This window comes from Lotus japonicus, chromosome 1 (genome assembly GCF_012489685.1).
Source record: "Lotus japonicus ecotype B-129 chromosome 1, LjGifu_v1.2".
Classification (NCBI taxonomy): domain Eukaryota; kingdom Viridiplantae; phylum Streptophyta; class Magnoliopsida; order Fabales; family Fabaceae; genus Lotus; species Lotus japonicus.
In genome coordinates, this window is record NC_080041.1 from 108783000 (window position 1) to 108798646 (window position 15647).

General features: G+C 35.3%; 1 protein-coding gene across 1 annotated transcript; it reads left to right on the plus strand.

The window, feature by feature from the left end:
- Positions 1-3147: 3147 nt before the first annotated feature.
- Positions 3148-14946, plus strand: LOC130729040 (alpha-1,3-mannosyl-glycoprotein 2-beta-N-acetylglucosaminyltransferase). The gene is made up of 18 exons (XM_057580656.1): positions 3148-3460; positions 3540-3590; positions 3694-3781; positions 4430-4492; positions 5937-5971; positions 6060-6136; positions 6246-6291; positions 6434-6496; positions 6704-6770; positions 6869-6937; positions 7401-7470; positions 7576-7637; positions 9135-9224; positions 9858-9952; positions 11536-11598; positions 11689-11727; positions 11820-11990; positions 14475-14946. The coding sequence occupies exons 1-18, from the start codon at positions 3392-3394 to the stop codon at positions 14589-14591; spliced, it is 1335 nt and encodes a 444-aa protein (XP_057436639.1). The 5' UTR covers positions 3148-3391; the 3' UTR covers positions 14592-14946.
- Positions 14947-15647: the final 701 nt, after the last annotated feature.

Genomic DNA, 15647 nt, shown 5'->3' on the forward strand with positions numbered 1-15647 from the left:
CTGGAAAAACGAAATAATTCCTGCATTAAAATATAATTAATTTTTTTAAATGGGGTTTTAAAAAAGAAAACGAATACAGCTTTTATTCTAATTTAGCATTTATTAGATCTTTTATAAGTTGACTACAAATTACTATAGTTAAGTTGTTTATGTAAGGAAATTGAAGGAAATTAAAAATTAATTTCGAATAATAATTTCCTTAAATAGATAGTTTTTGAATTTAATAAGTAATTAATTTTTAAAACCTTTTTTTTCATTTTAAAAAAGGAAATTATTTCAAAACATATTTGCACAGATTCACCGTCATTAATTAATTTATATAAGAAAATTGAAGGAATTAATGAATTAATTTCGAATATTAATTTCCTAAAATAAATAATCAATGCATTAAAATTTACTTAATTATTTTATATGGGGTTTTAAAAAAAACGATTATAGCAATAATTGACTGGCAAAACGAAATAATTCATGCATTAAAATTTCTAACCTCGTAAAGATTTAAATTAGGCTTAAAAATGTGGAGGATATTTAGGCCAAAAAAAAGTGGATCACACCCCAAAATAAGTCAATTCAATTAATTACTGTTCTTCCAATACTTTTCACAAAAACGTGAATTTATGTTTGAATTATCAACCATAGCTAAAGCAACGCACAATGATTAGTTTTCCTAATATGCCCTTTGCGAAATTTAAGGCTTAATTTATAAATGCATTGATTAATTCCCACTCTGAACAATTTTTCTGTTTCTTTTGCAACTATGGCCTTTTAATTGATTTATTGTTGTGGGCTTTTGGTTGATCCATAACTCCTTTATAGTGGGCTGTGCATGAATTCTACTTTTGAGAGATCATTTAATATGGGACAAATAATCAAAATTTTAGGGAAATTGGTTTGTATAATTAATTTGTGAAACTTTATCTGGCTGTGACACTTGTCAGCCAGAGAAAGGGGTGAGAGGAAAATCATTCTGGGAATGACATGTGTTAATTTTTTGTGGATAAGGATTTTCTTTTAATAAATATATAGATTGTGCTTTTGATACATCTGCACTCCTGTGGAGTAGGTTGAAAAAAAATGCCTAATTGCATTTTCGGTTCCTTTAGTTTTAAGTTTTGAGAATGGGTGTATTTGGTTTTCATAGTTGCATTTGCTTCAATAAAGTCTCAACTTTCACAATTGAACAAATATGGTTAAAGCATAACTTTTAATCTAATTGTTAATGAAAATAGTTAACTAGTAAATCTCAATTTTTTATAGGGTAGAAGTACATTTACCTCTCTCAAGGTTTGGTAGAATGTCATTTTACTCCATTCTTATTTAAAATCTACACTTCATCTCATTTTAGAGGCAAATGCAGAATTTAGTAAAAAATTTCACCATTACCGCCTTGGATGTTCCTACATCTAACCCTTATACCACCACCCTTCCATCGTTTCATTTTAATAACATATTGAATCAAAGCCATAGGATAAAAATTGTGATTTCAAGAAAGTGAACATCATCAATTACATTTTATAGCAAGTACCGCATCCACATTTTGATCTGAACCTAGCACTACACAATTATAATTAGGCTAAACCATATATTCCAAAACACGAGCAAATCTATCTTTGACTTTGTTGTAAGAGGGGCAAGGAACGTACTAATAGAGAACGACAACGGTGAAAACTCCTTGGTGAGGGTTTCTGGCGGGAGGCAGAGGCGAAGATGAACAAAGAACTAGCAACATCAAGGGTCAATCCGGTGAATAGGTCGAGGAGGGAGGATGCATTGATGTTTGCATTGGAAAGAACGAGATGAAGAAATCAGTTTGAGGTGACGAAGGAGACAGAAAACAACGAAAGCCCTTCTCAAAGTTTCTAAGATTTAGGACTCGGTGGCTGTAATCTCGAAGGATTTGTGTCGTCACGAAAGATAATTTTGGTGGAGAAAGAAGAAAATGAGTAGTTTTGGTGATGATAATCGCAAATAGTGTAGATATATTTAATTTTTAACAATTATAATTTTATAACTAATTATTAGTGATGACTCTAGGGGTGAGCCTTTGTGTTCTTGTGACGCAAATACGTTAAAACAAATTTATTATAACTTATATTGAATTGTTCTACGTTTTATCAGGGGTTCTTGAGCAGTTGAGGACATGGAGCTTAATAGTAGTGAACCCCAAGGAGTCAGGATATCATGAGGGCACGAGGACATGGGAGGCAAACCCGAACAAGCACGCCATCATAGAGCGGAATGTGCATGGTGTGCATGATAAGGATGGGGTGACAGTGGTAGTGGTAGTGGCGGTGGCAGGAAGAGAAAAAAGAAGAGGGAAGACCCATCTAGCTCTAAGGGTGGTAGACATTAGAGCATTAGAATATGTTTGTTTTAGAATGATGTTGTAACTATGTTTCGTGGATACTTTGTATTGTGTATGGATGTTCCACGTTTGTATTTGTGGATGTTTGAACTTTTTTTATGGATGTTTGAACTGTGTTTGCAATTCTTTAAAGTGCATTGAGTACTTATTACAGAAGCATTAGAAACCAAAAATTTATTAATAAACTAGAAAAGCACACTTTATTAATAAAAGCAACAATTACAAGTCCAAACGGGCACAATTACATCCAATTTTACATAGAATCTAAATTAGCACGTTTGTCATAGCTGTCATCTCTCTTTAGATTGTTGATTCAGACAAGATGCTGTTAGATTAGGCCCCACGCATGTTACATTATCATCTGGGGGTGTGTTTAGATTTTAGTTGAGATAAACTCGAAAGCACTTTCAGTCCAACAAAACTTACGAGTTACTTTCACATTCGCACATTGGAATTCATATGTTTAAGTTAAAAGTAAAACTGTCTTAGAACACGTGTGAACTGAACACCAAAATACGCTGGATCATTTCTCTAGAGCTGATATTAGCCTCCCGACTTCTGAGATGAGATTATTGATCTAGGTAAGTTGTTGTTGCCTTAAAAACTCAACATGTTGCACCACCTTATCTAGAGCGGACCTTAGCAAGTTTGTCATATGTGAAAAAGAACACTCAAAACCTACATTAGCACGTTTTCATATCTGAATCGGAATATTCAACATCAAATATGAGCTAATGTTGGGGATGAAATCTAAGGAATCCAACCCCATACATTGTACCCAAGAAGAAGAAAGCATTGTAGAATTGTGTGAGAAATAGAGACACATGAACCCTTATATATAGCATCGGATGAAACATAGAAATGAACGATTAAAATAATGTTTAAAATGTGTATTTATTGGAAATTGAGAGTTCTATAATTGAGAGTTTCACTGTTGAGTTGACCAAGTAGTCGCTTGGAAGCATGAGAGCGCGGGTTAAAGAAATTGCCGTTGCGTGATCGGAAACCTGATTTGGGCGAAAGCAAATGGCGAAAGTTTGCTGTGATTTTCGGTTCCTTCTCTTGGTTGCAGCTGGCGTCTTCATCTACATTCAGGTAAACCCTAATTCAATTGTCTCTGTTTCCCATGGTAATGTAATTTTGATGTAACAACATTGTAACGTGTGTTGTTCAGATGAGGCTTTTCGCAACACAATCAGAATATGCCGATCGCCTTGCTGCTGCTGTAACTGAACTACCTCCGTTACTCTTCAGATTCACTATTTCTATAATCAATCTCTCTGAATTCTGATCATCAACATGGTTATTCGTTCGTTCTTGTTTCACAGATTGAAGCTGAAAACCACTGTACAACTCAATCACGGTCATTGATTGATCAGATTAGCTTGCAACAAGGACGCATTGTCGCCCTCGAAGGTTTACTTTACTGTTTATTTTTTAATTTTGGAATATCATTTTAAATTTCACTGTATATTACTATTTGTCGCAAGGTTGAGTTCGCTTATAGTTTGTTGTAATCAGCTAGAGTAGTTCTGATGTTAGTTAAGTGTCCGATGTCACTATAACAACATTTAGTTAAGAGCAGGCTTGTTAATAGCGCGCTATAGTGGCGCAATAGCGCTATAGAGTAGCGTCCTGGGGGTTCACTGCTACACCACTATTCACCGCTATTTCCGCTATAGCGCTCGAAATAGCATTTTTTGGGCTTGCCGCTACACTCGCTATCCGCCATTAACAACCCTGGTTAAGAGCAGTTACACTCTGCTCATTGTATAAAATCTGTCACTCATGTACATTTAAAAAATAATGTAAATCTGCATCATTCACTCAGTTTCTATCTATATCTACTCTAGATTTTCTCACATTTTCTGTCAGCTTATTATCAAAATGATGAATAAAAATTATCATTCATTAATAAGGTTAAATAGCTGGATGGATGGGACTATGCTTATTAGCAATTGTCATTTTGGTTTTATTTATTTATTTATTCTTCAGCCTACTTTGCACATAATATTTTTGTTACATTAAGCGTGTGATGTGACATGATGTCTTGAATTCTTTCAGAAGAAAGGAAGCGTCGAGACCAAGAGTGTGGACAAATGAAGTCTCTTATTCAAGATCTTGAAAGTATGTTTTGATCAGTGTTAAGATCTCTTTTTTCTTTCTTTTTTTTTAAATAGAAACTCAGATAAGGAGAAAGAGAAGACTAACAGAAAAACTGAAATTGTAACTGAATAGATTTTTTTCATTACATGTGAAGCAATCAGCTTCAGCTTCAGCTTAAATAGAGAGATGTGCTAACCACTAACTGACTGCATAGCTGTCCACACTCAACATGACAGCTGTGACAGATCATACTCCCAACATCTTAACAGTTCACACTACTAACAGCTAACACACTGTTATAACTAAACAGAAAGCTAACTGGGATTATATCCTTAACATGCCCCTGCAAATCTTGAAGCAGAGAGAGTCTTTGTAAAGATGTCTGCACATTGGTCAAGTGAAGGGATGTGCTGGACCACTAGACTCTTACTTAGCACCTTTCCTCTCACAAAAAAGATGTCCAACTACATGTGCTTTGTTCTTGCATCGAGAACAGGGTTGTAAGTTAGAGCCACAGTGCTCATGTTGTCACAAAAGACATGAGGAGTCTGAAAGGGAATTCTGAGCTTACTTAACAGTGACTGAATCCACAGAATTTTTGCTGCTGTGTTGGCCAGACTCCTATATTCAGCTTCTGTGCTTGATCTTGCTACCAAGGTTTGCTTTTGGGGCTCCAAGAAACCAGATTAGGACCAAAGAATACGCAGAGACCTGAAGTTGATCTTCTGTCATCAATGTCTGAGGCCCAATCAGCATCACAGAAAGCTTTCAAGGTTAGAGGGCTGCTCATGGAAGCTTTTTGTAGATGCAACCCATGTGTGATAGTTCCCTTGAGATGCCTCAAGATTCTTTCAGACCTTGTTTATAGCAAAAGAAATCTCAGGTCGAGTTAGAGTTGCATACTGAAGTGCACCTACTATGGACCTAGTGGGATCGTCCATATAATCAGCCCCATTCTTTGTATGCTTGCTGCCACTGATCATAGGTGTAGCCATGTAGGTAGTCCTTTTGCATCGACCATTTGAGCTCTATCAAGAAGGTCATTGATATATTTAGTTTGACTGAGCAAAAGAGAACCATCTTGCATTCTCTGGACTTGAACCGCCAAGAAATAGTCTAATCTCCAAGCTGCTTCAAGTCAAATTCTGAACTCTCCACCCTAGTCAGTTTGAATGGCTTTTATTTTTGAATCAAATTGCAATTCTGCCTGAACTTTGAACTGTTGAAAAAACAATAAAAGTTTCAGATTTAGTTTTAAGTAGGTAAATCCATGTAAATCTAAAAAAAGCATCAACAAAGGACAAGTAGTCGGTAAAACGACTACTAGATCTATATGCACTCTATGTTGTTATTTTCCGCATCGATACAAACATGTTTAATGGTTTGCCATGTCAAACCCTAATTAGGAATTTTTTTTGTATATTAGATATCCAGGAATTAATCATTCTATAAATAAACATTTCAGGAAAAGGCGTACAGAGGCTGATCGATAAAATCCAGGTTGAGCTAACAACAGTTGCCAGTCTGCTGAGTCTTCTATTTCTCTTTCTAGAGCTTATTGTGTGATTCTCCTTACCGACCTTTTTAGGTTCCAGTGGCAGCTGTTGTGGTCATGGCATGTAATCGTGCTGATTACCTTGAGAGGACTATTAAGTCTGTTTTGAAGTATGTTTTATATTTCAGCATTATTTTCTTTACTCATATTTTATCCATGATTATAGTATTAAACAACTATTTATTTTCCAGTTCAGTCATGATATATTTATTTTTCCAGATATCAAAGGCCCATCTCTTCAAGATATCCTTTATTCATATCTCAGGTATTTTAGATGTCTTATCTTCTGGTTCGCACTTTATCGTAGTTCCTGTTGTTCACTTATATGATTGGGGGGACATTGTCATTATTTTTCCAAATGCAAATGCAACATAAGCAGCTGATTGTGGCACCTTATAATTATTCAGGATGGTTCAAATCCAGATGTTAAAAGTAAGGCTTTGAGCTATGATCAATTATCTTATATGCAGGTATGACGTTTAATAGTACTTGGATTGTGAGGGAGTTATTTACTTTTACATATAGATAAGCCATTTTCAAATTCAGTAGTACAATAATGTGTTAGAGATATAAAACAAATATCTTGATCTCAATAATTTGTGATGTGTGGTTACTGAGGGACGTAATATTTTGACAATAAGAAACCAAAATCTCTGTACTAATACGAGGTGATGCAGCACTTAGATTCTGAACCAATTCAGACTGAAAGGCCAGGAGAGTTAATTGCTTACTACAAGATTGCACGTAAGAGTTTTTTTTTCTTGTCTTGATTTTCTTATGTGTTTTGTATTCTATTTAAACAATAATATTCCACCAGAGGGGTCAACTGCTACCTTTATCAGGTCATTACAAGTGGGCTCTAGATCAACTGTTCTACAAGCATAACTTCAGTCGAGTAATCATTCTTGAAGGTGAAGTTGGCTTTTTTCTGTTCAAGATCACTTTTTTCTGTTTTACAATGGGTAAAAGCATGTGATAATGTCTAGCAAAGATGAAAATGTTAAGATGGATGAGTGGTTAGACATGGCATGATAGGATTAGAGATACAATCTTTGGAGATAACATTGTGGTATTGTTGAAAAATTGGGAGTCCCGTCTTGGTGGTTTGGGCTGGGCATGTGTGGAGAAGACCCATAGAGGCACTTGCAAGGAGGGTTGACCATGTGGAAGAGAGTCTAGTAGTTAGGAATAGAGGTAGACCTAGAAGAACTATATGACGAAACATTAAGAGGGATTTTGAGGTAAATAATCTATTTAAGAACGAGAGTACTGATTAGCTGACTCCACCTAGTGGGAAAAGGCTTGTATGTTATTGTTGTTGTATCATTGGTTTAAACATAAGGAATCTAATAGAACAACTCTACCCAATTTCAGATGACATGGAAATAGCACCTGATTTCTTTGATTATTTTGAAGCTGCAGCAGCTCTCCTTGACAAGGATAAGTATGTGTTCAAGTAGAGCAAATAAGGAATTTTTTCTTCTTCTAATTCATGATATAAGTTATTAAAGACTTTAGCATCTCTGTTTATAATTTTGCATTATGTTAGGTCCATTATGGCTGTCTCATCATGGAATGACAATGGACAGAAGCATTTTGTACATGATCCATGTAAGTTTGTTCAGTTTTATGTCTGTATACTTCATTTGTAATACCCACATGGAAAACTGTATTTTAGAATTCTGACCATGTGGTTATCATATCGCTGGAGGACATAAAAACAGCTGTTCTTGAATTTGATAGCGCAGCAGAGTTGATACAACTTAGATTTAGTTTAGGCCACAATGTTCGTAATATCAATTGGACTTAGTTTATTGTTTGGCTGTTTTGCTTCTCTGTCTGCCCCTTCCAATTCCCATTTGATTTTACACCTATCAGTTTATCCCATTATAGTTTCTCTTTCTCTCTAATTCTTTTCTCTCTTTACAAATCGTAAAAGCTAACTCACGAGGTGAGGATTACCCAAGACGTTATGGACTAGGCCATTTCTGTAGGGGGAGTTATGATAGGATCTTTGGGCCAAATGATGTAGGGACTAGGTGGATTGTTGAGTCTAAGGCCATGTAAGCCATCATATGGAAGGTATATTCCAGGAGGGAGGCTGGGCGTGTTGAGGGGCATGCATCTGCTAAGCTAGCCAAGTTACTTAGGCTAGCTATCATTATATTGGGGGGAGGGGGGGGGGGGCATTGTTGAGTAAGGGGTGTGTGAGGAGAATATTAGGTTTTAGTGACTGACTGTAGTCTCTCAGAGGAGCTTGGCTATGGTAGGGGAGTTTTAATTCTCTAATTATTGAGATGTCTATAATACGATTATGTGTTTGCGTTCTGTTCTTTCTTTCTATTTTTGTGGTATCTATCAAGAGATTGTTCTTTCATGACAAATGGAGCAGCTGGAGGATAGGCTAGTAGTTATGTGTGTGCTTTCTGTTGCTTCCTTCTTTATGTATACATTGTTATTTGAATGGAACATGCTTTTTGAATTGGGGTTTAATTGCCATATCCTCATTGTTGTGCCTGCTAGCCTATTGGGATAGAAACTATTACGGTCCCTGTTGTGTGCTAGCTTTTAGGTAATGTTAGGCCTGGCCCGAATTCAAAGATGGTATCAGAGCCCTATCCTGAATCTCTTTATTGGGCTACCTGCATATGTACATTTCTGTAAACTTACATTGCAGATGGTCAGTCCTAGGTGTGAGAGTGTGTTAAGGTCTCATATTGACTACAGATATGACCAAAATAGTCATTGTAAAGGTTTGAGCAATCCTCACCCTTAAGCTGACTTTTGGGTAGAGTTAGGCCTAGCCCGAATTCTAAGAGCAACCTTCAGTCATTACATGTCGTGCTCTTAACTTTTTTGAATTCATTTCAACACTGAGTAAATACTGAAATTCAAGGTAAATTTGTTTAATTAGATCAACACTACCTAAGTAGTCTTACATGCATAGAAATGGCCCTCTAAACATGTGATCATTTACTTGCTTCTGTTGTTAACTTCTCTTTCAAGATATTATGTATTCAAAAAGAAATTTATCTTCCTTAAAATGTTCTGATGTCTGGGAAGACCACTACTAGTATTCTGATGGATTTTGTTTGATCTATTTTGCAGATGAACTTTATCGCTCAGACTTCTTTCCCGGGCTAGGATGGATGCTGGCTAAATCTACATGGGATGAACTATCACCAAAATGGCCAAAGGCATATCCTTAATACTTGAGTAATTATTCTTGTTCGTGTCTGCCATATTTGCTAATAGGGAGGATTGCAATTAAGGAACTATTGGTAAAAACTATTTACCATGAAGGAATAATTACCATTCAGAGTGTTCACTGAAGCCAACATGATTTTTTAACATGATTCCTGTATTTAGGATACACCCTTGTCTGATTTCAGTTACTAGATCCAACAACAAGTATAAGACCTAGTTTTACATTTTTCATGTTCCTAAATATAGGACCTTTTACAATAATCTAACAAAAAGTATTGTACTCTTCCATACATACCCCTTACATTAATTGTGTTTTCATTTCCAAAATTTTAATTACCACCTACCATTAATTACTACTAATCCAACTAACTATGACTTTTGGTATCAATGGTGAGTGAACCCATTTATTGGTGGAACTCAATAAGTATAGTAATGATTACTAGTGAGAAAAAATGAAAGGGTAAATATGGAAGATTGAATGCATTTTTTAAAAACCAATACACTAATTAGACACATTTAGTGCTTCCTCAATAAGCGCAATTTTTGTATTAGGTCTTATAATTAGGAACGGAGAGAGTATTATGTATTATGTATGTTTATGGATTTTTCCTTGACAAAACTTCACTTACTGGGATGACTGGTTCAGACTAAAAGAGAATCACAAAGGACGGCAATTTATCCGTCCTGAAGTATGCAGAACATATAATTTCGGCAAGCATGTAAGTTTGCTTGTACTTATAAGATTGACCTTTTGTATTTAGTGGTTATTGGATACTGAACTTTGCAGGTAGCTATGCTATGAACCTAAGCATTTTATTAATATTTATTAGTCCAGTAAAAGTTAACAAAATTCATGCCTATGGTTCATGTTGACTATCATAGAAATATTAGTTTGGTTAATCTTAGTTAACTCTGTAGATTACAGATTCTGTTAAACACTGTAGTTAACAGTCATGACTACTCTATATATGGTCATACTGTGTAACTGAATAAGTTGAGAAATAATATCAGAGTTTCATTTCTCTCTCTCTCTCTCTCTCTCTCTCTCTCTCTCTCTCTCTCTCTCTCTCATATTCTGTTACATTCAATTGGTTTCTAATATGGTATCAGAGCATATCCTAGATCAGTTTAGTGGAGACCACCCATATATGAGCGACCCGCAGATGTTCATTCCTGCATATTCCACGCTTCAGATGTCAAGCCCTTGGCTTGAGGGAGTATGTTGAGAAGTCCCACATTGACTAAAGATATGACCAAGATACCCTAATATATGGGAAGACAATCCTCACCTCTAAGCTAGCTTGTGGGGTAGAGCCAGGTCTTCCAAATTCTAATAGTTCATATTTTCTTGTACAATTGCACATACTAGTATAGGGAGCATGTCATATAACTTTTTTCTTAACAGGTGACGTGCATTCATGTGCAGTCTTTAGAGTGGGATACAATATTTTCATGATGTTTCTAACCAACTAATATGTATTTCTGGAACTTTTTGACAACAAAAATCACAAACATAATCTGCCCTTGTAGCTTCTTTATGCAGTTCTGTCCATGGTTAATAACGCAGCTTTGTCTGTTAATTCTCCTAGTGTTATTCCTCGTATTTTCTGTTTTTTTGTTTTGCCTTTCCATAGCATTGTCCTTAGTGTAGCTTCGTACTTTCACTTTTTTAAAATGACTTAGAGAACAACAAAAAGCTAAAACTGATATCATAGTCCTTGTAAAGAATAAAGATATCTATATTTTTCTTGATATTTTTCCATTTTATTAACCGTATGTTAATTTCTCTAATTTTCTGTTTTTACTTCCCATATAAGCGTCGCTCCTCATGATATTTTATGTTCTCTTGCCTGGTATCTCTCTATCTACAAAGTATACATTCATGTTGCAGTAAATCTTTAAGAGATCCTGGTTTCTTCTGAACTTGCTGAACTGGGTGGTTGTATGGTAAAAAGGCACTAAAAAGCATATTAGAGAATAGACTTTGTAACTGATTTTTGGTTGCTAAAATTGTAACTCACCAGCTGTCACATTCTGTTGTGTACAGCTGGCATATTCTGTTAGCTAAGGGAATAACTAACCGAGAGTTAGTCATATCCTGTGAACGTATATAATATAAGCATTGTAACTGCTTCTGTTTCACTAGTGAATTCATTCTCAGTGTTTTCAGTTTTCACTCTCTCTTATCTTGAATGATTTTCTACAAAGCAACATCAAGTAGATCTTGTCTGAACTCTCAAATTCTTGTAAATTTATTTATTTTTTGCCCTTTTCAAAATCAAAAGTACTGTAATCTTTACAGGGTTCTAGTTTGGGACAGTTTTTTGAGCAATATCTTGAGCCGATCAAGCTGAATGATGTCCAGGTAGCTATACATGCTTTATAAAATAATCAGTCTTTAAAAGTTTCTCTATATTGTAATGGTGTTATATTTACAACTATTGATTGTTGGAAGGTTGATTGGAAGTCAATGGACTTGAGCTATTTACTGGAGGTGAGATGGTGCTTTGTGTTTGTGTCTTTATGTATAAATGAATGCTATTGTGGTATGTAATTTAAAAAAAAAACAAATTGTGCATTTTTCAGGCCAAATATGCTATGTACTTTGCCAACAATGTTAAAACAGCTAAACCTGTCTTTGGAGCTGACATGGTTCTAAAGGCATCTAATATTGATGGTGATGTGCGTATTAAGTATAAAGATCAGTCAGACTTTGAAAGCATTGCCAGCCAATTTGGTATATTTCAAGAGTGGAAGGTAATTCAACTATCTTTGTTCTCATCTTCAAAAAACAATGCATCATATTACGCAATGTGGAGTCACTGAATTTCAATGCCTAATTTCAATCTACTGGCTAAGATTACAATTGGACTTGTTTTAGCATGATACCACCCTAGTCTTGAGTCGTGAATTAAATTTTAAACAAAATGTTAGGTCAAAATCTTCTGTCTATCACTCTGTGTATTAGAAGGTGGCAAGAGCAGAAGAACCTCAACAGAAACTAGGCATGCTATGCTAGTTAAGTTATTCTTCATAAGTGGATCAGTTCTTATGGTTTCCTTAGAAGTTCTCCATTCATTTTTAGAGCGATTGGATAGGATGGTAAACAATAAATGCAGTGTTCTGAATCATGCTTGAACTTCCATTTGAGAACATTCCTAAGTTGTGTGGCTTGTAGGTGATTATTGTTAGAGTACTGTGGAGAACTGGAGATATATCTCATTGTTATGTGCTATCATTATCCTTATCTTATTGTTATACTTCTGTTAATTTTAGTTTGACTAGGACTAAGAAACCTCATGTATAAATATTGTACGAATATCAATCAAACAATCAATTGTCAAAAACTAATAGAGTACATAGTTAGCAGTTAGAAATAGCAAATTCTGTTACTAGTTTGTCATTTAGTTAGTAGTTAGTTCTGATGTACTTCTGACTCTATGTAAGTCAATTTTCAATTTTCTATTCATCAAGATCAATCAACGAAATCATCCTCTCTCTACTTTCTCTTGTTTACTAATTCTAATATGGTATCAAGAGGACTATGATACGAGGGCCATGGATTCACCTCCTCAGCCATCGGCCGCAGTACTAGTTTGATCGGAATCTGCTCCGGTGGCTCTTAATGCGGTAGCTCCTGTCTCACTTTTCTCATGCGATTTCGGAAAAACTCTCTGATAACAATTTCCTGTTATGGAAGTTGCAGATTGATCATGTCATCATAATGTTAACATTAGGGTAAACTTTTTGGGGTCCTCAGAACTGTTAAATTTTTTGACGGAAAATGGAACAAGGACCAAAACTATTAACGGAGTGTAACGCTGGGGACTAATTATGTTATTTTTAAGTTTAAGGACTCATCTTGAACAATTCGAATTCACGGGGGACCAAAAATGCTTTTAAGCCTTCTGTCTTTGTTGCTTTGTCTACTTGGCACTCAAGATTAGGTCATCCTCATTTAGAAAATCTGAAAAGAGTTATTTCTTCATGTAATATCTCTTATAGTCTTAAGGATAATGTTGAGTTTTGTACTTCTTGTTATTTGGCAAAGTCACATAGAACTTCCATCTCAATTGTCAACCAAAACATATATGCCTTTTGAATTGATATATAGTGACTTGTGGGGTCCAGCCCCTATTTGTTCCACTTATGGTTTCTGGTTTATTCTACTTTCCACAAGGGATACAAGTGTATGGACTCTTCTGGTAGAATATATATTTCTAAGGACGCTCTTTTTTATGAACAAAGGTTTCCATATCATTCTCTTTTTACCCCTGCCTCTGCACCTCAGTTAGACTCAACCGCAGTTTTAGCCTCCATACCTGTGGTTCAACAACCACCTGCTACTCATCAGAATACACCCCTTCTTACTCCTGTGCCTAGTTTATCTTCCTCCTTGTCTCATACAGATCAACCGTCTCCTTCAAAAAAAATTATTTATTTATGTGTACTATAAAATATTGACCTTGTATTTAAATTAATAATGAAACAATTCTTGTTTACAATCATATTATCCCAACTTAATATGTTAATTGTGTTCTTTTAAAACATTTTTTTGGCTTACTAAAGACATTATGATCAATTAGTCACTAGAAAACAACCATACTCACTGGTTTAATTTTTTCTTGTTAACTTCTTTTTTTACACATTAAAACTATAAAAAGGATAAATATCAAATACAATGGACATGAGAATTTACAGTTTAGAAGGATGATAGTCCACGGGTTAGACCAGCTATCAATAAAGTTTACTATAGTAAGAAGGGGAGAGTTATTAGAGCTGGTTAGACAGCTGTGAGACAGTTAGTTTTAGACAATAGTATAAATAAGGAAAAGGGTTCCAGAAGTTAGTTAGTGAGAACTGGGTAGTTACTTCTGGGAGAGAGTTGAGTCTCTTGAACACTCAACCAATGTATTCTCTTCCTCTGATTCCTGATTGGGAATTAGGGTTCACATAAAAAAAATTCCCGGAATTCTTTCTTTATTCCTATCAAAGGATACTTGAATCCTAACTCTTCTAATTTTATACTAAAAGGTTAAGATATAATAACATTAATTGAAGTTTTTTAGCTCCCCTCAGACATTTTATTCAAGTTCCGCCACTTGGATGATTCTTTCCCTCTTTATCATTTTACCGTGTAAACTATATATGTATACCACATATCCTAAGACTATATAAATAAATTATTCATTTTCTATAATTTCAAGTCACAGATCTAATTTTCTCTAATTTCACTTTCAGGATGGTGTTCCCAGGACTGCCTATAAAGGAGTAGTTGTTTTCAGATATCAAAGCACAAAGCGGATATTCCTTGTTGGTCCCGAATCTTTGAAGCTACTTCAGATTGAAGATTCTTAATGCTGGAGGAGATAAAAAAATATTCATAGCGTTAAAGAATAGTCGTTTGAAGATCGCAACAAAGTGTTGCTGAGTGATTTATACTGAGCTTAAAATAACATCCGATATAGATACATACTGTCTGATCCTCTTGCTTAAAATAGGGTGCGCTGAAAGGGTAAAAATGCATACGAGAATGTGCTAGAAAACAATTAAGCCACCATCTGTATCCTGTAGAGATTGAAATTTTGTTTCATGATGCGCTGAGGTCCTAGAGTAGCCATTGGAATCATATATATTACCATTCTTCATGTACTATTGATAGAAACTAGAAATGTCTATTTTTCAAGGTATTTTAGATTTGCAGTTCACAGTTTTTCCACGTGCACTTCATAACAATTCCTGTACAGTATATAGTTCCGAAATAATGGGTAATGTGATTACTCCCTTCTCTTTTTGTTTAATAGTGGTCACTGAAGCAAATGTTTGGCATAAAAATTCCAATCTGACTTGAAATGTAACAGCATGTTAGGTACATGTTTGATGATTTGTAAATTGGGGATGAATGAGATAGTAAAAAATAAATCAGGATATACGCAGTAGAGAGAATTAGTGGAATAAAATGACCGTTTCTACTTCTACCACATGCCCTTTTCTTCCTTTTACACGCCCTCACACACTAAAATTAGTGATGTGAAGATAAGTCATGAAATGAAAGAAGACACACTTCGAACAAGTTGCATTATGATTGCTACCTCAAGGTACCATCGCAGACATTGTCAGCATTGCATGCCCATCATCACAAATGCTCCTCCTCCTCCTTCATCTTCTTTTCCTATCCCAGACCCTAGCTCTTCCCTTTCCCTCCCTCAAGTCCAAATGCTAGCAAACTCTCATTTTCAATGCCAACCATTTTGGTTCAAGAAAGTTCTAACTTTGTGGGTTGTTATTCTTGTTGTCTTCAGGGTTATGACGAAGGTGGAATTCAAAGGATTATGATGAAGGTGGAATTCAAAGATCGATGCTTGAAGTAGAACGAGTAATAGACAATGAAGGTGAAATTCAGAAATCGATGCT

Bases quoted from the DNA above. Each gene is read 5' to 3' on its own strand.
- LOC130729040 (XM_057580656.1), top strand. From the start codon at position 3,392: ATGGCGAAAGTTTGCTGTGATTTTCGGTTCCTTCTCTTGGTTGCAGCT. The intron at 7,471-7,575 runs GTATGTGTTCAA...GCATTATGTTAG, and splicing joins GCTCTCCTTGACAAGGATAA to GTCCATTATGGCTGTCTCAT. The intron at 11,599-11,688 runs GTAGCTATACAT...GATTGTTGGAAG, and splicing joins TCAAGCTGAATGATGTCCAG to GTTGATTGGAAGTCAATGGA.